General features: G+C 49.0%; 1 protein-coding gene across 4 annotated transcripts; it reads right to left on the bottom strand.

Moving 5' to 3' along the window:
- Nucleotides 1–3,793: 3,793 nt before the first annotated feature.
- Nucleotides 3,794–20,697, bottom strand: SUCNR1 (succinate receptor 1). Of its 4 annotated transcripts, none has more exons than XM_074834440.1 (4): nt 18,141–20,697; nt 14,628–14,772; nt 8,304–14,149; nt 3,794–5,943 (listed from the first exon to the last, which is right to left on the bottom strand). In XM_074834440.1, the coding sequence occupies exons 3-4, from the start codon at nt 8,505–8,507 to the stop codon at nt 4,993–4,995; spliced, it is 1,155 nt and encodes a 384-aa protein (XP_074690541.1). In that variant the 5' UTR covers nt 8,508–14,149; nt 14,628–14,772; nt 18,141–20,697; the 3' UTR covers nt 3,794–4,992. The 4 variants fall into 4 exon arrangements, with proteins under 4 accessions (XP_074690541.1, XP_074690542.1, XP_074690544.1 ...); XM_074834441.1 differs by lacking the exon at nt 18,141–20,697 and adding an exon at nt 15,235–17,135; XM_074834443.1 differs by lacking the exons at nt 8,304–14,149; nt 14,628–14,772; nt 18,141–20,697 and adding an exon at nt 8,068–8,151.
- Nucleotides 20,698–20,710: the final 13 nt, after the last annotated feature.

Consider the following 20,710-nt stretch of genomic DNA (forward strand, 5'->3'; position numbering starts at 1 on the left):
TGGGAAGGAAGCGAGTGCTCGGGGTGTTGTTTGCTTAGTCAGGGCATGCAAATATTTTTAGTTTCTTATTCTGCAGCTCCAAATCCTGCTCATTTGTGGGAACCAAAAGTAGGTTTTGGGTTGGGCTGCAGGACCTGGGTCCAGAGGGGCAACGCGGGGCCCAAGCCTGCGCCCAGCTGAGCCCAGCCTGCTCACCCCCCGGCCCTCAGACCCCGCGCTGGAGCAGCAGTGCTCGTCCCTGTGTCCCTGCCAGCAGCTTGATGCTGCCACTTCGTGGGAAATCGTTGATGTGACCTTTTAGTATTCTTCTTGCAGTTTAATTGCATAGAAACAAAGAAGAGCTTAGCAGCTGCCAGCCTGTTCCTGCTCAAGTCAGAGCTATTGCAGTCCTTCAGAATTTCAGCTAAATGAATTAATAACCAGTTTTCTAATTAGCTAGCCTCTGTCTTTTAAAATTTCACGTACCATGACATGATCAGTACACGTACTAGAGAAATAATAGCATTACTATTTTAAAAAACAGTTGTCATAACATATGGGAGTTCTACTAAGTGGTGCTGGGCTCTCAGATGCACAGGCAGCAGTTTCTAACTTTGCACCTTTTTTATGATGCATATATAGTATATATTAACAGAAAGAGCATATATTAGAGATGATGATTACTTGCTGGGTACCAAGCCAACGGGGAATAGCCATGTGGGTAAATGCAACACGGTGTGTACAGAGAGAGGTATCCTTAGTGACTCAGTGCATTTAATAAGGAGCGGGTGACCCTGCTCACCTCAGTGGACACAGCAAAGCAAATAATTGAATGTATTAATCCATAAGAACTGTCACTACACCTTGTTTACAGAGAAAAATCACCTCCTGGCCATCGATTACCTGGACACCGGTTGCCACATGCTATCCAGACACATCTCTGGTGGGTAGAGGGCAGCAGCACCCGGTGTGCCCACAGCTCCAGCTCTGCCACAGGGCTTGGACCAGCCTCGGCCCAGCCTGGGCAGGACAGTGGAGCCAGATCCCGGCAGGACCCTGGCAGCAACGCCTGGATGTTGTTGGGCCGGCAGTGCCTCCTCTTCCAGCCTTGAGGAGAACATCTGAACCCAGACCTATGTGCCAAAGTAACTTGAACTTCTGCAAAACTATTTTCTCTGAAAATACCCAAAAGCAAAACCGTAAGTTTCTGCCTGGTTTATAGGGAGAGCCCAGAGTTACCTCCCTGGCAGTAACAGAATTGCTGACACCACGTGCTGACAGGACAACCAGACCTTGCTTTGATAAGGCCGTGACAGGACCCCATCCCTGCGTCTCGGCCGCAGTGGCTGTGCCCACCCCCAGGCAAGACCGAGGGGCTGCGGTGCTCCCCCGACAAGCCTTGCTGTCCTATGGGCTCTCCGAAGGGGCAGAGATGTGTTTTCTAATATTGTTAGAAGTAGGTTGTGGTTTACCATTTCATATTCATACAGGCCTAATTAGATACTTTCCAATTACCAATGTGGATGCTCCTGGGGAAGCTGCTGGTCTCCATCTGCCCTCCTGCCTGCACAGCTGCTGGGGGAGGCTGAGTTGGCAGCTCTCTGAGCTGAGTATTGCACAAGCTGTTTTCTGCTTAGCGGCTGACAGGCGGAAGTTTATTTCTCTTCTGCCTTCTCCTTCCTTCCTGCCCTGTCTTCAGCACGGGGCCTAAACGGGCGCCCAGCGACCCTCCCCTCTGCTTCCCCGCCACAGCCGAGGTGAGGATGCTCAACCCGCGCTTGCACAACAGGGAGGTTGCTGCCATCCCGCCCCTCCAGCACGTACGGCCGTCACGTAGGGGAAAAAAGTGATGGCCGGTATCACAAAACTGCCCCATGACATCAAAATCTGAAGAAAGCTGTTTCCGTAGATGAGGGCAAGCACCAGAAGAGAAACGCTACTACCGAGAAGAAAGGGCACGTGACGGACTGCCCGCAGCGAGCATTGCCCCCGACGGGCCTGGGGTGGGGGCCCCATGAACGCTGCACAGGTGGCAAAGTGAGACGAGGGGGGTACTCTAGCCTTACCAGTAGTCATGGCTTGACTATGCTGATCTCGGGGCTAACTCTGGGAGGGGAGTGGCTGAGGGAACTGGGGAGGTTTAGTCTGGAGAAGAGGAGGCTGAGGGGAGACCTCATGGCCCTCTACAACTACCTGAAAGGAGGGTGCAGAGAGGGGGGATGAGTCTCTTGAACCAAGGAACAAGCGCCAGGACAAGAGGGAATGGCCTCAAGCTGCGCCAGGGCAGGGTCAGACTGGCTCTTAGGAAGGATTTCTTTGCAGAAGGGGTTGTTGGGCGTTGGAATGGGCTGCCCAGGGCAGGGGGGGAGTCCCCATCCCTGGAGGGGTTGAAGAGTCGGGTTGACCCAGCGCTGAGGGATCTGGTGGAGTTGAGAAGGGTCAGTGTGAGGTTCATGGTTGGACTGGAGGAGCTTCAAGGGCTTTTCCACCCGAGATGGTTCTGGGATTCTGTGACTGGAGGTGCAGTGAGTGATAGGCACTGCGGTTGGTTTGGCAGATGCCTACGTGAGGCATGCGTATGAAATCAGGCTAAACAGCAAGCAGGGTTGTGTTGAAAACGCAAAACTTCTTTTCACACTCTCTCTCTCAAGCCCAAGCTGGATGGCAGCAGTGAAAGAAATATAGATAGTCAGAAGCAGGAGCTGACAACCACAAATCTCTAATGCCAGAAAAAAATTAAACACAAACAGCACATCCAGGCACAGTGCACACAGCCTTTTCACCTCTACTATAGGATTATGCACATATTTAAAAAAACAAAAGCCACCAACTCCTCTTGTGCCTCACATTAGCCGATTCACAAGAAAAAGAAGCCATCTGAGCTGATACAGGAAAGCCCCAAATAGCTACAGTCTTAGAAAACAAGTATTTCTTTGAAAAGTCCTGTTCTGTTCACTGCAAGAGGCAAAGGTGAGTCTACTAAAGGTGTTTCAGCTTAATATTTATTGCTATATAGCACTTTCCCTGGAAGAAAATTCCTCTTTAACGTGTTAGACTCCAACATTAAAAAGAGAATATTCGACTCACTTTTGGCAAATCTGCTCTTACCTTCATTTGTACAGGGCTGAACACGTACAACGTCACACCCAGCTGGATTATCACCTCTTGGTGCTGTGTACAACAGCCCTTAAAAACCAGGAGGTATTTATAACAGAAAGTCAAGTGCAGCCTTATCTGTCCCAGGCCATAACATGCATGATGGATCTTTTTTCCACCACTGACAGAGTGATTTAGCGATTTACATGTACAGATTTGTTACAAAGCAAACAGAGGGAAGGAAATAGGGATTTACGCACATTTTACAGCCCAAACTCTGGTTAGCACTCCCCACACACACCTTCCCCGCCAGCATGGCCTGGATGCTGTTTCCAGCCCCCCTGAGATGTGCAGAGAACAGCAGCACGAGCATCTCTGGGGGGGACACACCAGCCCCCCACCCCCAGCAAACCTCTCAGGGAGTGCTGCTAGAGGCACTCCTGTGATGTGACAGCAAAATCCTCCCCGCAGCATCACCCTGAACTCAGGAGGATCCCTGAGCACCCAGCACATTGGGGCCACCCCGGAGGAACGCTGGCACAAGGCTTTATGTGAGATACTTGCAGGGGAAAGCAGCTACTTCATCCCTCAAATTGAGCTCAGAGAGCTGTAGGGTCTTACTGTTATAACAGGAAAAGGCCAGGTGGAGTGGCTTTACGGATGTTAAATAGCACATAAAGCAAAAGAACACAAAAGAGGCACTGCTGTTTGGTTTTAAACAGGATGCACAGTTTATTATAATGAGGCAGGTAGGTATCAGTGAAACATTTAAGCCCAGACTGCTCAGCACACCCCAGCCCTCTCCTCCTTGGCAGGTCCTTCCCCAGCTTATTGCTTCATTGATCTCTTCACCTTTTAGATTTGGAGTCAGGTCAGTCAATCGGAGAGTAAGTTCTGCTGCAGCAACAGTTCTGCAGGGATGTTTGGCAGAGCACTGGCTCCTCAATAGCTCCTGCTTCATTATTGGAACTCTTAATGAAGTTCAAGCTGTGAGGTCCAAATTCTGCTTCAAGCTATACATTCTGCTCACACTTATAGATAATTACATTAAAGGTAAGTAAATCTATACTTTGAAAAGCGACTGTGAAAATGCCAGTATGAACATGCATAGCTGTCCCAGTGATTTACGAAGGCAAATCTCAGTTAAGAACTAAAACATTAGATCTTCTTATTTTTACTTCTGCAAGCTGAATCCAGCTTTAATATCAAAGAACCTGTCTGCACACACAGACACAGGTCTTTACTGTCTCAGTGCTCCCATGAAACGCTCATAAGACCAGCAGCCAAACGTTACAGCTTTCTGCAAAAACAGCAACCTGGCCACTGCCTCCCTTCTGCAAGACCAGCGCCGCGTTCCACCCCGGCGTTTGCATACCTGCCTTTTTGGCCACATCCGAGGTGCCAGCCCTCGCCAAATCAGCTGGAAATGCAAATTGTCCCAGTTATTTATTCTGAAAGATAAAGCCCCCAGGAGATGCGGAGTTTGCAAACACTTATGAAAAGACACCCTTGATCCCCGGACTGTGTTGAACATGTAAATTAGTGCCCCTGGCACGTTTTACCCAAGCCCAGGTCCAGTTCAGCATCAAGTTACAGCTCACAAAGAAGCTGTCTGAGAGCAGCGAATTTTCCCTCGAAGAACTACCACGATGATCCTTAATTTACAATATTAATAGGCCGTAACGTATCCTGCTACGAGGGCACAGTTTCCTGCCGTACTGCTGTGAGAGAACATCGCTTCTGGTCTGCTGGAGTCCAGTAGCAGGAGGAGGTCTCCTGTACAATAAGGTAACAAGTGCATTTAGAGGAATGCAATCAGCTCACACATATTCTATATCGCATAAATAAAGTTATCTTAAAAAAAGGCACTGTATGTGGGTGAACACATCTCCCACAATGAGAGGTTTCCTGACTCATTCACTTGCCAGGGGTTGTCAACCTGCTCAAGAGCTGCCTTAGTTTTGCCATCAGCATCTCTCTGAAGTGGTCACCCATTAAGAAATAAAAGACAGGATTAATGGCACTATTTAAAAAGGCAATGGGTCTCGTGATGATGTAAATGGTGTTGATGATGCCCTGCGTGCACAGCGAGACGTTCAAGGCCGGTATTCGGGAAGCAAGTCGGACGTTGCGCATTATGTGATAGGGAGTAAAGAGCACCGAGAAGATGACCACTGTGAGGACCACTAACGTAAGGGGTTTTTCAAGAGTCAGGAGGGAACTGAGTTGCTCGCTCCTGTTTTTAAGAAAAACAACCATCTTCACATAGAAGCAGCACATGATCACAAGAGGGATAAGGAACCCAAAGACAGTCAGGAACATGCTGTAGATGAGGTTTTCCACAGGGTGTCCAGAGCTCGCGTAATCAAGACACTTGTAATTATTGGCAGCAGTTATAGGCTCCAGGAAATACACCAGCGGCAGCAGTTCCAGTATCACCCCGATCCATAAGGCAACAGACACAATAAGGGCCGTTTTCCTCTTCTGCAGAATATGTTCTCTGAAAGGATATTTTATGAGCATGTATCGGTCGATACTGATAACAGTGAGGAAGAGGATGCTGCTATACAGGTTTGCATGCAACAGGAATCTGTTGCTGTGGCACAAGATGCTCTCCTTTGCCCACTGATCTCTGGAGTAGCTGTTGACGAGTATTGGAAGAGTACACAGAAATAATAAATCTGATAATGATAAATTGAACAGGTAGATGTTGCCACTTTTCCACTTTTTCAGGCAGAAAATATAGCCAAAGACAACAATGGTGTTTCCAGTGAAGCCTAAAATGAACTCAAGGCTGTACATGGTGGACAGATAATACTTTTCTAGGGCTCTGTTCATCAGCAAAGAGCCGCAAGTCTCGTTCACAGCCTGGAAAGTCAAAAGGAAAAAAAAATAAACACCAAAAATTAGTAAAAGATCACTGCATGGCTATTTTTATGTTACTGCTGTAATCAGTGAATACAGCATGCTATTTCCTTACAGCTTATATGGTAAGTAGAGACTTGAACTCAAAGACTATCCCTTACACACACAAAATTTCTACTTTCAGCTATTGACCAGAGTTATCGAGCAAGATGAAAACTTGGGTAAGCGAAAACCTGTGTGAGGAGTCTGAAGGAAAAGCATCATCTGAAGACATCTACCTCAACACGCCAGCTGCCGCTCGGCCAAGCCCACGGCGCTGCCAGAGGCCAGGAAAGTGAAACTTGACCGTCACCACTTTGTCACAGCCCTTTCTGGAAGTCAACCACCGTCCTGTTACCCAACCCCTGTCCCGTGGTGGCCTCGCTCATCTCTAAAGCAGAAGTCTGCTGGCAAGACTGATAAAGAATGAACTCATTAGCAGCAATATGGCCACGCTCTGACAGCATTACTCAGAATTAATTCAAAAGTCAGGAGAGAGAGTGTGTTTAATAAATTAATCGAAGCATTCATTATGCACTTTGTACGGTTCTGCTGGTAACTCGGTAGCAGAACAGCACGGGCAGGGCTGTGAGGATGAGGCATGTATCCTCTGCAGCACGGCAGACGTGCCAGAGGACCTCGAGCCACTCCTGCAGACACGGGGCATTTCTGCTCCTGGTTTTACAAGTATCTTCTCACTTTTCTACAAAGGGCCCTTTCAAGAAGGGAAAGTTCAGCTACAACTGATGAGTCCCTGTTGATAAGAAAGCAACTGTAGTCAAGAGGACAGCACAGTTAATTTCAATATAAAACTCCTTTGAAGCCAAATTCACAAACTTAAAATCACTTTTGTTACTAGCTCCCTGTGAAGCCAGAGCCCTATGTATGATTTACCTGATGGCAGCTCCTAACTGCTGCTAAGCCCCCGCCTGGGTACAACGGGGTGCCCCGAGCCCAGCCCCATGGCGCAGCTGGAGGAGAGGCCAGTCCCCGCCGGCACGATGCCGACACCAGGGTGGCCACCCAGGAGAGCTGCCGGCACCCTGCCTCCCCTCCCACACCACTGTGCCGTTTGCTGCTTGGCCCCAAAGAGTTGCGGCTTCCCGCCTGCAAGTAACACAATCTGTATTCTTCAAGGAGCAAAGCTTTCTAGGAAGCTGCGCCAAGGGTCTGTGCCTGGGGACAAGTTTTGCTTTCTAAGGGTGGGTTAAAAAGGTGCTTTCATGCTACAGGGGAAGAAAGAGAGTAGGATCTCAAGTGCTCCCTCCTGTCCCTCCCTCCTCTCCCTGCTCCAGCAAGGACACCCGTACCCACCTGCATGGGAACTGCAAGATAAAGACAGCTTTTAGCAAGAGCCTTTGGTTAAAATATTAGCAAACCAGTTAGAAATCAGGGCAAAACAAAACATCAGAGAAGTGGGATATAGGTTAAAAGTGAAATCAAGCTAAGTCTAAACTCTGGAAGAGCAGCAATGTAACAATGCCACCAAACCTGCTAAAGACAGTCTCCACAATCATGCAATTGTTTTAAGTATTTTCAAAGTTGTTCTGGTGTCTAGAATTTGTTAATTGGTCTCTGCTCTCAAAGCACTGTATTTTACTTTAAAAGTAGACTACAAGACAGAATAAAGTACAGCATAAACAAAGCTTCATAAAGTTATATCCAGCAAATATCTACAAGTTATATCCAGCAAATATCTACACTTAGGCTGTGTACCGCAGGAGACAAAAATTAGCTAGCCAGGAATGCTCACTGCAGTCGGGAGCAGCTCAGATGCAGCACCCAGCCTAACCCTGGCTCTTCAGGCTCTTCAGAAGAAACCCAACATTTCAGTGAAATTTTAATTCTAAAAATCACTGCTCTAACATCAGCACTTTAAATAGAAATGATAATTTGAGAATTACTGTATTGACGGATGCGTTGATTTAGATAGTTGTTAGGAAAAGATTGATTAATCACTTTTAAAGTAAGCAGCCAGGGTAAAGCAGTTAAAGGGTTCGTTCAGAGCGGGTCTCGCTAGAGGAATAGCAGAGTCTTTGCGAGAAGTGTCAGGCAGAGAGCCGGCTGCCGGCACCGGGACGCCCTTACCATCCCCTCAGTGCTCCTGCACCATCCCTCAGCGAGGCCGTCGGGATCCCTGGAGCGCAGCACCGCAGCACCGGCTGGCCTCGTTTACATACGATTCAATCATTAATGAGTCAGGGCAAGGGAGCGATTTGTTTGGCCGAGGGGCATACGGGGGCAGATTTCGTGGGAGGAAGGCGCTGCAAAGCGCGTGCTGAGCCAAGGAGACACGCAAACACACACTTCCCCTTTGTAGAGACCTGTTTGGAAACCTCTGGGGAGGCTGCAGCTCTGCTCCGCGCCGCTGGGCTCTGGGAAAAGGTTTCCCATGAAACGCTCCTGCCCGGGCGACGTGCAGCTCTCAGGGCGAGGCCCGGGGACGCCCAGCTCCCACCCAGCACGGTGCTCCCATCACTGCCGCGGTGTCGTGGAGGCGTGAGGAGGAAGAGGGCACTGCTCTTCATCCCACGGGCTGAGCGATGCCCAGAGGTGCCAGGAGGGCAAAGCCTGGCAGCTTGTGTCCTGCCTACACCCAGTCGTCGTCAACCATGGAAGAGCCTCTCCTCTGACACCAGAGATCACCACGACAGAGGCAGCAGCTCGGTGATATCTGTAGTTAGCAAACCCATTAAAACAACATATTTGCATTATATTAAAGCAGAGCGCTAAAGAAGAGCACTTAGTTTTCACATAGTAATTTTAACTCTTCAAAGTGTGCTGGTTTATTCATCATTGCTATGTAATATTACCATGTTTTTAACCTTGAGAGTTAAATGCTGCTAATGCAAAACGCCTCTGCTCTACTGCAACTAATGCACCTGAACCAGTTGATATCAGCACATTTCTTGGTTTCAAGCAATACAGTGACATTTTTACCTGTGAACTACTGTCTTCCACTGCTCAGAAACCCCAGGGCCTAGGTTTCAATTCCCTGGGGCAGGGCACACCCAGCCTGGGTGTCCTGGCTCAAAGCACGAATCGTTGCACCAGAAAGGGAGGCTGCTGCCGTTTTCTTGCGTAAAAGCGAGCAGGAGAGCAAATCTCAGGGGCGTCTGGGCTGAGCACGGCTGGTGGCTGACCCACACGAGATGTTCCCCGGCCGGGATTTCCGCTGCTCCCGGGCAGGTTGGGATCCAGCGGAGATTTTGAGGCAACCCTGCACTGTGCAGTGTCGGTTTTCGTATGCTTCCATTGAACTTCCAGTGTTGCACATAAGCACAGAGTGAGGGTTCAAACCAATAAGCTGCTGCTGCATGACCTGTCAGTACACATTAATGACCAACTACGAAGGGATCAGTCTTTCTTTCCTGGCTCATGTCAGAAGTGGAGCTCTTTCCAGTCTGCTACAGAAAAACATTTCACTCTGTACACAGGCTGCAGGGCTGCATTTACAGTTGCTAGGCCTACTTTGAGGCAAAATAACACCCCAGCATCTGGGGGGCTTATTAATCACCCCTTCAGTAAACAAGCCCAAACCACTTTATTCACCCGTTAAAGGCAGCTTGGCAACACCAAACCAGCTGCTGCTGCACCCCGAGCAGCTGCCCCGCATTTGCAACACGCACCCGTGTACTGACATCCGACCGCTTCATCCCATCCCAGCAAAAACGGGACATTCATGTGGTGTTCAGGTTGCAAACGACATCTGGAAAGCACAGGGGGTGCTGGCGCTGCTGTGAGCTGGGCGAGGGACTGCTTTGTCCCTCACATGGGACAAACTGAAGCTAGGCTCCCATGTTTTAAGTGTAGCTAAAAAAAGTATTTAAGTGCATTTGAAAAAGCCCCCGGGGGTTGCAGCAGAAGCCTGGGTGACAGCAGGTGACAACAGCGGCACCATGCCTCACTGGCCAGGGCGGTCCCTTCACTGGGGAAGGTCATGCCCAGGAGAAAGGGAGGTTCCAGCTGTGGGCAGAGCATTGCTGGGGGGTATCGCCAGGACTGGGGGGACCGCTCGGTCTCAGGGTTGTGGAATTCCCAGGCTCATCCCTGCTCCTGCCGGCCCAGGTCTCATCACGACCAGCCCAGGATCGGGGCTTCTCCATGCTGCCACAGAGAGCTTTTCAGAGGAAAGCTTTGAGGTTGTCTGCAAAACCAGCCACCACACAGCTAAATAAAATTACTTTTGAAAGCAATTTCCTTCCTTTTCAGAAAGAAATACGAAGAGCTGGGAAGATAAGGCTCACTTCTTTCCTCCTCTCCGTGTACCCAAGAGCCCTGCGGTGCTGACAGAGCTCCCGTACCTGGCAAGGGAGTGCTCAGAAGAAAAACCTGATGCTCCAGACATTTTGAAAAACTGCAAGAAGAAAGAGAAGCACCAGTGAAATCCTGAGCTCTGTGAATTCCCACTATGAGATTAAGAAGAAAAGGTCCCCAGCCCATGCTCAGTCCGTTCCTCTGGCTGCAAGAGAAAACCCAACCTGGGGGCCAAGGGCAGAACCTCCAGCCACACTCTGGGCCAGGACTGCAGCTAAATCACAGGCAGTTATTTATTATTTTTAATAAACATAAACATGGGGCACAACACAAACTTCTATACATCAACATTCACTGTGGAAATCCAGAAAGGAAATTAAATTATTATTAGCATTTATCTGGGAACACGTGCCTCACCCCTGCCCGTGGTGTGGCAGTTTGGACAAGCCGAGCTCACTTTAACGTGGCTGTGTAGGACGGGTGCTTTTGGAAAACACTGTTTAGAATTAGCTATATTGTTCATGCCAAATACATTTGTCAGAAATGAAAATTGCTGGAAATTGTAAGTTTAGCAAATACAGTTACATCTCCTAAATTTAAGCCAGAATTTGTATGCCTCATTTTTAAAGCATCAGTAAAAAGAGAAAGAAGCTACAGGTCATATGCTGATGGCTGCAGGAAAACTAAAATGAACTTGAAAAAAGCTAAATAAACTAAACTGCTAAATGACACATTAGCTTTCGGTCCCTGAAATTTTGGAAATAATCAGCACCTGCCAGCCCTAGCAGCTAAACTGAACAAGATGGGGAACATCGACTACAGGAATAAATAGTGGTTTCTGTTATGCTCAAAATAAGTCTTCTAGCTCTGCATATCTTTTGCCCCAGCTACCAGAGGGATTTAATTTCCTTTACTATGGTCAGCAGTAACATGGCCTGAGCTTTAACAGGACGATGGTCTCCATCTGTTTACAGTGGGGACACAGCTATCAACGAATGCAGAGCTGTATGGAAACTGCCACAGCAGCTACGTCATTTCTGCATCAGTATCTTGATACGTGCCATAAAAAATGCAAAATGGAATAGAATGGGCACTGATAACAAAGAACCCATCACAAGTGAGTCACCGTACATGACTGAGGATGGAAGAAGCTTATGGAGGATGAAGTGCTGTGAAACAACCCAATACTATGTGCAGAAAGCTCACAGTAAATGGATGACTCAGAGGAGACTTCTTTAAATGGCCAAGTAAAGCACTAAAAGGTAACACATTACATTAACCCATCCTTTTAGAGTGCTACCTTATACCTGTAAGGAAAAGTATTACCTTAACTGATCTTGAATTTCCACATCTTTCATACAACTGTCTTACAAAACCAGGATTTTTTCAAGGAGACCTGGTAGGTTATGCCAAGGCATGACGCTTGAAGCCCTGGATGAAGGTGATCTAGTGGTCATGATAAATCCAGATTTCCAAAAGGCCTTTGCTGAAGTCCCACCCACACCACACGTTTATGAAGAAATCCATTTTCTCTGTGGGTTTCTCTAGGTGAATCCTGGAAATCCCCGTGGGTACCAGTTCCACCCTCCCAACCTGCTCCTGTGGGCACAGCCCAACTGTTTTCTGCTACAGAAATTCTGGATTTTCCTTCTCTGGCATGAATTGCTGTCACAGGGCAGGAAGGAGCCAGGCTGGCACCAGGGCGTGGGAGATACCGGCGCTCAGCAGGCGGGCTGGCAACCAGAGCCCAGCCCTGGCTTCGTTCAGCGAAAGAGATTCACACCCAGTTTCTCTGTCAAATGAGTCAAAACTACGCTTTTATAATTAGCACAAAGTTTACCGTAATATTCTTCACTTACTGTATCTGAATATTATGATTAGATGTGACAAGACGAAATTATAGATCACTAATAAATCATGCTTTTCATGAGCAACTGCCAGACTGTATCTAAGGGAGCACCAGCCTCACGCCTTGTCCTGACTTGCCCGCGGACCACGAGGAGCCAGCAGCAGCAGCATGAGGGCAGGTCGGGCTCTCGCAATGACTGTCTGCACAACAGGTGCTCCCCAGTTATACTCCTAGGAAATGCTGATCCCACTACAGGGTCAGAGACAAATGCTCTTCTACGAAATATAATGATCAGAATTCTTCCTAAACCTTTAGATTTGTTTCAGGTTTTTTTGTTTTGGGGCAGGTTTTTTTTTTTTTACATAATTTCTAGTACTTTCTAGGTATATCATGAATGTTCATTCAGGACAAACTAGAAGCCTTCAACGCAATCAGCTGAAGTTAGTATTATGCTAAAGTAGATCTTATACAGTTTAATGATAATTAAAGACTTTTTTGATACCTATAATACTGAAAAAAAAAAATCAAATATTGGCTCAGAGGATGGTGAGCAGGGAGCAAAGTGTTTTCTCGACAGTTTTTCCCCTCTGGCTCCATCTCTTCTACTGACTCATTGTTCAAGATGGATGTTCAGAGCTCTTCAAAATATCGTGGACAACCCCTACATTAAGCCTCAGCAGAACAAAGGTGCTGTGGGACCAGAGGGTCTCCCCTGCTCTCAGCCCCCAGGGATACCCACACCACGTGCCAGGGCAGCTGCAGCTCCTGGGCACACACTGCTGGGAAACAACCACCCCCCAGAATCCTTCACCCTCAGAATACTCCACACCCATCAGCCCTGTGTGAGGTCATTTTCCAAATACCTACGTCCTTGATGGGTCATTTATTTAGAAACGGATTTGAAAGCAACTGGTCTTTTCCTACCTACCAGGCTTTAGGCAAGCACAGCTCCCCGCTGCCGGCTGGGGTAGGTTCTGATTCTGTTAAAAACAACCACTGCGTGCAAACAACCAATCACAGCATCCAATAAAACCAGTGTCTATGGTGAAAATAGTGTCGCACAGCCAGAATACCAGGTGTGTGTGCTGGGCCTTTTCAGAGCACCTGAAGAGACCTGTGTTTGCCTGATAAGGTTTCCAGCACAGGTAATAAGGAAACTTTAATTACACAATGTTGACACAAGTCACAAACCTCTAAACACTCATGCAGCTAGTGTGTTTTTCCACTCTGCCACTGAAAGGCAGAGGGATTTATTTTTCAAAACAAACTGTGCTTGAGAAAGGTGGTGTTCTGCCTGGCAGCAGCTCACAGCACCACGCTGCACCCCAGGGGTTTGATTTGGGAAGCCCATCGCTCTCCAGACCTGCTGACGGTACCTTCTGCTGCCCAGAGGGGTTTAAATAGTGTTTTGAGGAACACAAGGCACCTCATCTAGAGCTGTGTTGAAAGAACAACTTCATACAAATTGCAAAGTCAGTACTCAGGGATTTACATTTACAAGGCTAATCCTCCAGAACAGATGTGGGTCCAGAAGTGAGGAGAGAGACAGTTCTGGGGTGGGGGCACAGGAGGAGTGGGAAGCCCAAGCGCTCCAGGGGTGCGGTGAAAGCCCATCAAGGCCGGGAGCAGCAGGACATGGCCTTGGCCACTGTGCACAATTTGCTGATCCGGGGTACACACCCCCATAGTGACTTTGCAGGAGGGAAATTCATCCCATACCTGGGAACCCTCATTCCTACAGCACCCCAACAACGCTCTTGTATTGCAGTCAACTGCTCTTTCAAGGAACATCATCCGTACCAACCCTTCTACTGAGAAAGAACCCAATGCAGCCACCGTCCATCCGAAAGTCATTACAGAACCTCCCCCCGCTGCTCTGGCCGCAGTCTGTAGTGTTTCTCGGGCAGGCTGTTGAAATGGCACCGCCAGATTTCATCCTGCAGCTCCTGGCAATTTGAAGCAAGCGTGCAAAAGCTGGGCCTTCGACTGGGAGACAAGGGCAGGCTCCGGCTGTGAACTAACGCCGTGCTGTTAAATTCATTGGGCTCTTTAGCATCCTGTGGGCTTTAAAGAAGAAATGCAACTGGAGTCAGGCACGTTTGTTGTCATTAAATACCCATTAGTCAATTTATATTAGACTCAGGCTTATTAAACGAGTCATGCATATTTAACAGCTTATTATGATGTATTTGCATTTGACTGATGGGAATGAGTCATTAAGGCTAACCTTGAGCAGGATGTGGTGCCCTTCCTGCAGAGCCCTTCAAACAGGGGATGTTTATTCCCACTTGGGATTCATCCCCATGAGCAAAATGGAACATGGGAATATTCTTTTAAGTTATAAATTATTACTAGGGGAAATTAATTAAATACCTTGCCCTGACTGCCATGAGCCAGCAGAAGAGAACTTTGCCGTGACAACTGCAGTGCCCACAGGCAAGCAGCACAGGCTGATGCCATACCCCAGCCCATTACTGTGAAGGTGAAAGCCCAGTGCTGTTTCTGCCCTGGGCACAAAGAAGGGACAGAATTAAACACTTACTTTTGTTTATCTGTGGAGTGTTTATATTAGCCCAGCAGTACCTGGTTTCCCTGTGCGCCAGAATAAGTGTGACTCGTTCCTCCTTTGCTTCGGTCCCTGAGCCAAAGTCGATGTGTTTGGACCCAGATGCTTGTCTGGCAGCTTCCTGACAGAAAAACACACCTGAGCATTTCTGTGCTTTCCCCAAATTCAGCTCTCCCCGATGAAGGGGCCACAGCAGCTCCCGCCCTGGCTGTCCCATTAATTAGGGGACGTTTGTAGGGCGCTCCAGATACCTCAGATGCTAAAAGCAGCCCACATCCCAGCGATCTCACTTTACCCCGGGGTTGCTGTTCTCCTGCAGGCATGTGGCACCAGGACCCCAGCTCCAGGCTGAGCCTTGCTGGTGCCCCACAGTAAAATCCCCCACTCAGCTGAACGCCGTGGGACAAGTGGGCACCGAGGGGCCGTCACCCCCGCAAGCATGCACCGCGCCGCTGCGCGGCCACCGCCCTCTGACTGCAGGTTTGGACAGACCCATGGAAGCCCCCAACTGCCCCAAAGTTTGGGGTGAAGCTTTCCTGGCTCGATTCCTTCTGCTGAGCTAGCATAAAATAAAGCTTCCAACCTCCGACACGTCCCGCGATTCGGCTGTGAGCCTCCAGCTCTAACACGGGTGCTGCCCTGCTGAAGGAAAGCAGCGATTCAGGCACCTCCCAGGCAGAGCTGGCTTATAAACATAATTCAAACCCCATTTTGTTTGGCTCGAATGCAGTTTACTGCAAATGCCAGATCTCCTGGAATAATGACACCTGAATCTGGTGAGGAAAAACTAAGTGGAGGCAGGTGGGGAGGGCAGGATGCCTCCTTGGCGCAGTGCTGTGACCATTGGCCGTACCCCCAAGGGCTCCACCAAGGAAGGCTGCAAGCCCCACAGCTTTGCCACCCCCATCCACTCCCCCAGCGGGCAGCACCAGGCTGGCACAGCTCTTCTTGCTCAGCACCAGCCCCAGCACGGCCAGGCTCCAGCATGCCAAACCCACAGCCCCAACGGCACCCAGGGCCTCCACCAGCGTTAAGCTTTTGCTAAAGAAACAAAAAATTAAGGTATTTTAAGGTGTTGAATGTTCAAAATTAAATAAATCCGGTATTATAGCAGGAGAGGCAGCCTGCCCCGCCACGGGCAGCTCCTACCACCACAATCAGTCACCCAGGTGTGGTGCCCGGCCTTTAGCTGCAGTCATGCCTGAGCACCATCAGCTTCCCCCAGCAGGGTGGTGTGTCCACACAGCATTCACCAAACCCCGTGACTTTCTCCATAGTGCAGCATATTTACATAATAAGAGCTTATAGAGATATATAAAATAGCTGAACAATCAACCAGGAGGATTATACTGCATGGACCTTTTGCAGCCATTTCTCTAAACCAGAAGTTAGATATTTTATTTTTTTTTTCCCATCGCTGCCTTGAAGAGGCAATGGGTGACTCTCTCCAGCTCCTAAAATCAGAATGATTCAGGATGTCAGAGAGTAAATGCCAGGCTTAGGAAGTTAGAAAACCCACAGCACCGCAGTGACTAGAACCCGATGGAGGAAAGGGGGTTGTGCTCGGAGGGGGGAGATGGGCTGAGCATCTCCGGGCTGACGGTGCTCACCCCCCCCCGCCCCCAGCAGCACTGCACTGGGCAGGAGACCTGGCTGTTACGAGCTGCTGTGCACAAACAAGCAGCACATCTAAAGGGCAGATAAAGCCCAGCTGAATCCACTCCCACCCGTGTCTCTCCTGCCCGCAATTCTGCTTTTACGAGGGCAGCGCCTGAGCAAGCCCTCAGTGTGGCAGCTGGACAGGGGTGTTTGCGTAAGAGGCCTCCATAATGCACATCTCAGACAATCGCTCCCCTCAGCACTTTGCCATCTGTTATTCAGGATTGTACTAATTATATGCAGGGCCTGAAAATGAGGAAAGACATAAAATTGCTTCAATTCAATTAATTTTTTTTCCTAGGAGGAATCTTCATTAATAATGTATGTTCCAAGAAGTCCAACATGCAGATTTTTTCTGCTCCCCCAAAGCTATAAAGCCCTTTTTTTAACCTCCACCTCCCAAGAGGAGGAAGGGGCCTTTGCAGCTCCTGGCTGCTGCACAGAAACATCACCCTGGGGACTTCCTCCTCCTGCTTGCAGACCACCAGCCCAGCCCTGGGGCCAGGCAGGAGGGTGGCAGGTGAGACCCAGCATGGGCTCTGCCACCCCAAGCCCTCCAGATTGCCAGGGCTCCCCTCACACAGCTGCAGGTGTGCAGACAGCTCTGGTGTTTCTCTAAAGTACAACATGCATCTTACTGAAAGTGTGAAATTCTGTTGGATTTATACAAAGCAACATACATAAACTATATATCATACACTTATAAATGCATTTTTTATAAAATACCAGTGGCATCTCAGTGTAATTAGGGCTTGGTGAATAAATCCAGTAGACAAGTTAAGCACAAGGTCATGACACACATCAGTGAAGTCTGAATACCACCATGATTATTCTTAAATGGGAAAAATAAATGTGGATCAGCTGCTAAAAATACCTTTTTTCCTTCCTTCCCCTTTATTGTGATGTACTTTAAGGTTAGCAAATATCAACCTTATTAATATCTGGGATATAATAGTTATTCTAGCTTTTCTCTAAAGACAAGGCCAATAAATCAGCTAATATTTAAGCATTACAGAAGCTGCTTTAAAAGTTCCCACGTGGCTGATAAATAATACCAGCTTCTCATTTACCAGCTTTTAAATATCTTGTTCATTCAGTCACCTGCTGTTGCACTCAAGGATAAAGAGGGGCTGGATAAATGGAGCGTTTCTCCTTACACGCTGCAGTAAAGCTTCAAAGACCCAGTGATAGAGCAATAAAGCCATAAACCCCCCAAAACACCCTGCCTGGCTACTCAAGCAGGTGAGTTAGTGCAGCAGGGCTGGGCATGGGGCTCTGCAAAAGTAATCCCAGGGTAGATGCGTGCTCTTCACAGGTAATTAATAACTAACAGGTAATTAATAACTAACTTCCTCAGCACTTTCTAGCCGCAATTAGTGGATTTATATAAACCAAGCCCAACAGCTGAGGCTGAACAAAGTAAAATGCAGTTTGTTGGGTTTTTTTTGTTGTTGTTGTTGTTTCAGCTTTGCTGAGGGTGGGACAGCCAGGGCGCTGCCAGGAGAGCCGAGCCGTGGCAGGGGCCCCCACACCACTCCCCCCACCCCCAGTACCTCTGCCAGCGCGACTGAGCAAGGCGCAAATACTTCAAAGACGTTTCAAAAAATCTCTTGGAGCTGTTATAGTTAAAATATTCTTAACGTCATTTCAGTGGGTTTAGATTTTTGTTCCAGTTTAATATCTGTATGAATATTGTGTAGATTAATTTCATTTCTGAGCACAGTTTTCTAAACCTTGATTATTTTGAGGCCAGAGACTTAGCAAAACTCCGTCGCACAAGCTGGCATCTATAACTACGTCATGCTCCGGTAGCTCATCCCTAAGGAATACCTGGATTAAAGGGTCCGTCGGTGCCAGAACAGCCGGGTGTCCCACACAGGGTGCTTGGGGTCAGACAACGCCGGGCAGCCCCGCGCTCTCCTGGCTGGTGACACAGATTGAAGCTGTGCTGTCCTCTGCTGGGAGCGCTCGGCCCCGGGCTCCTGCACAACCTTCCTGGGAAAAAACAAACCAAAATAAACCAGCTCTACGGGTCGGCCTCTCGAGAGAGCCCCTGAAACTGCTTCTGTGAAGCGGTTAATGGAAATACCGAATATGCTGAGCAGCACCAATGCGACTGGGCCTTAAACTGAACTTGCGAGCAGGGAACAATTTAATCAACAGTTCTAAAAATACTAGAAAACCAAAACTACTTGCCAAGTTTTGTTTTTTGGGGGTGTGTTGTTGTTGTTTTTTAAACCAGTATAGTACTTCAGCAAAAAGTTAAGGACTCTTAAACTGACAGTGGGGGAAACCCTAACTGAAGAGGATGTTTTATTTCCTCTTGCGTTCACCTGCAAGTGTGAATTAATTTCATCCTCTCGGCATACGCCTACCCCCGCATCATGTTTTAGGCAGGTGCTGGGGAAGTGGAGAGTCCCAGGCTTGGGCCTCTTCAGAGGGTTTGACCTCTGTGACGGGAGCGGGTGAGAAACGGAGGAGCCGGTGGCAAGAGGCCGATGCTGCACCCGAGCACACACCGGCGGGGCGAGACCCGGCACCAGGGGGAGGTTGGGCCCAAGGGGCTGAGCTGCAGCAGGGCAGAGCTCCTGCAAGTCCTCCCCAGCCAGGCAGCTGCTGGCTAAGCCACACCATAACCAGGGCAAGGCTGAGCTTTGTTTTTTACTATCAAACACCAGATTTGATTTTGGTTTCCGGTGGGAGGCAGAACACCCTTGGGGTGTGTTTTACTGTTTTCTGCTCTGGATAAATGAGTTGCTCACTGCAGCTTCAGCCTCTCCTGCCAGAGACACTGACATTGCAGTTTTCACTGTCTCATTTTGTGCCTCACCAACCACTTCTAACTCAAAAAGTCTATTTTAGGAACCTAATCAAAAGCACATACAGTCCAATCAATCATGGATCCATATTTAGGTGCTGGTGGTTAAAAGACATTTGCTTCTTGTTCCAAGCAGAGTCCTATAAAAACATGCAGAGGGAGGTCGGTAATACTGTTGGAATTTTGCTTAGAACATAAATTTTTCTACTACTTTAGAGGTATAAAGCTTTTCTAAAGGCAAGAAAGATCATTGCTAGAGGTGTCTTTCAGCTCTGTTCCTCTCACTGCCAGCACCTTCACTGCTTTGTCTCTTTGATGGGTCAGATTCTCCACTAATTTAGGCATTTGCCCTTAAGGCATGGTTTCATCACCTCCCCAGGCTTGCTTCTTGGCCACCGACCATCTGGCCTTCCCTGCCAAGCCCTTCCTAATGCCTTTCACGAGAAGAACCAGAGGGAATGCCGGGACCCATGCCCCAAGCCCTCCACGGGCTTTGCCAGGAGTCACGCACACACACTGGGCGACCCCTGCCATGGGGAAGCGCAAGGAGGACCCACAGCCCTGCTCAGGGTGCAAAGGCTGGGGGAGCAGCACCCTCCTGACAGACCCCCTGCTGCTCTTACAGTGTCGGGTGCTCCCCGTGTCCCCGCTGTAGCCACGACAGAGGAAACACCGCCTTGGCAGCAGCGGGGACAAGGAGGGTGTCCCAGGTCGGTCCCACTGGTCTGGCACAAGTTCTGCCACCTCTCACAGCAGCGCAACCCCAGCCTTGGAGCATCTCCCGCTCCGACACAACCAGAACAACTCTCCTCTTCAGATGCGCGCTCAAGCAAGTCCTCCATTTATATGGAGGAAAGAATAAGGCAGCCTGTAGGACTCCAAAAGGATCACTGACAGCAACTAAAGGCCACCCCAGTAGCCTTGGAAACACCCTACCCGGGGAATATTCTTGTGGGTGTGACCCTAACACTCTCTAGAAAGTCAGACCAAAGGTGTTACTGAGACAAACCCCCCAACCCCTGCTTCCTCAGGAATGCTAAGCTGCTGTTAATTCGTTCCAAATGAGGGAGAAATAAAACCCCGTTTGAGATGTCTGCTGGCAGCAGAGGGGAGCCCAGTGCCGGGGGTGAGAGCAGGACCCGCCGGCAGTATTATGGAGAGAAATAACTTCCCAAATACGCTGGGAGCTCACACGAGCCCCGCGGACGTGGGGGCACGCAAACCCATCGCGCTGCTGCGCAGGGGGGTTATACAAGATGCTTTTTAGCCCCAGGGTACGTGTGGCACCTGGCGCGCTGGCAGCGGGGCACTCGCCGGTTCGAGGCCGGGCTCAGCAGCAGAGGAAGGGAACGTGCCTGCGGCAACACCCAGCCCGGTTTCCTGACCCTGTCTCCCGAGGCTCAGCTCCCCGCTGGTCTCCAGCCCAGGCACAAGCTTCAGCATCTGTAACTGGTAAAAGACACCTACTCAACCACTTCTGTTTCTCTCAACCACCGCAGACAAGCAGCATTACTGACTATTCACATCAACAGTAAAGCAGAAGTAAAGCAACATCTCCCTGGGCTGGGTCCCTGCTGTTTGC

The sequence above is a fragment of the Strix aluco genome, chromosome 9 (assembly GCF_031877795.1).
Source record: "Strix aluco isolate bStrAlu1 chromosome 9, bStrAlu1.hap1, whole genome shotgun sequence".
Taxonomy (NCBI): Eukaryota; Metazoa; Chordata; class Aves; order Strigiformes; family Strigidae; genus Strix; species Strix aluco.

Bases quoted from the DNA above. Each gene is read 5' to 3' on its own strand.
- SUCNR1 (XM_074834440.1), bottom strand. From the start codon at position 8,507: ATGAAGAGCAGTGCCCTCTTCCTCCTCACGCCTCCACGACACCGCGGC. The intron at 5,944-8,303 runs GTCTCTACAAAG...TTGACTTTCCAG, and splicing joins CCCCAGAGGTTTCCAAACAG to GCTGTGAACGAGACTTGCGG.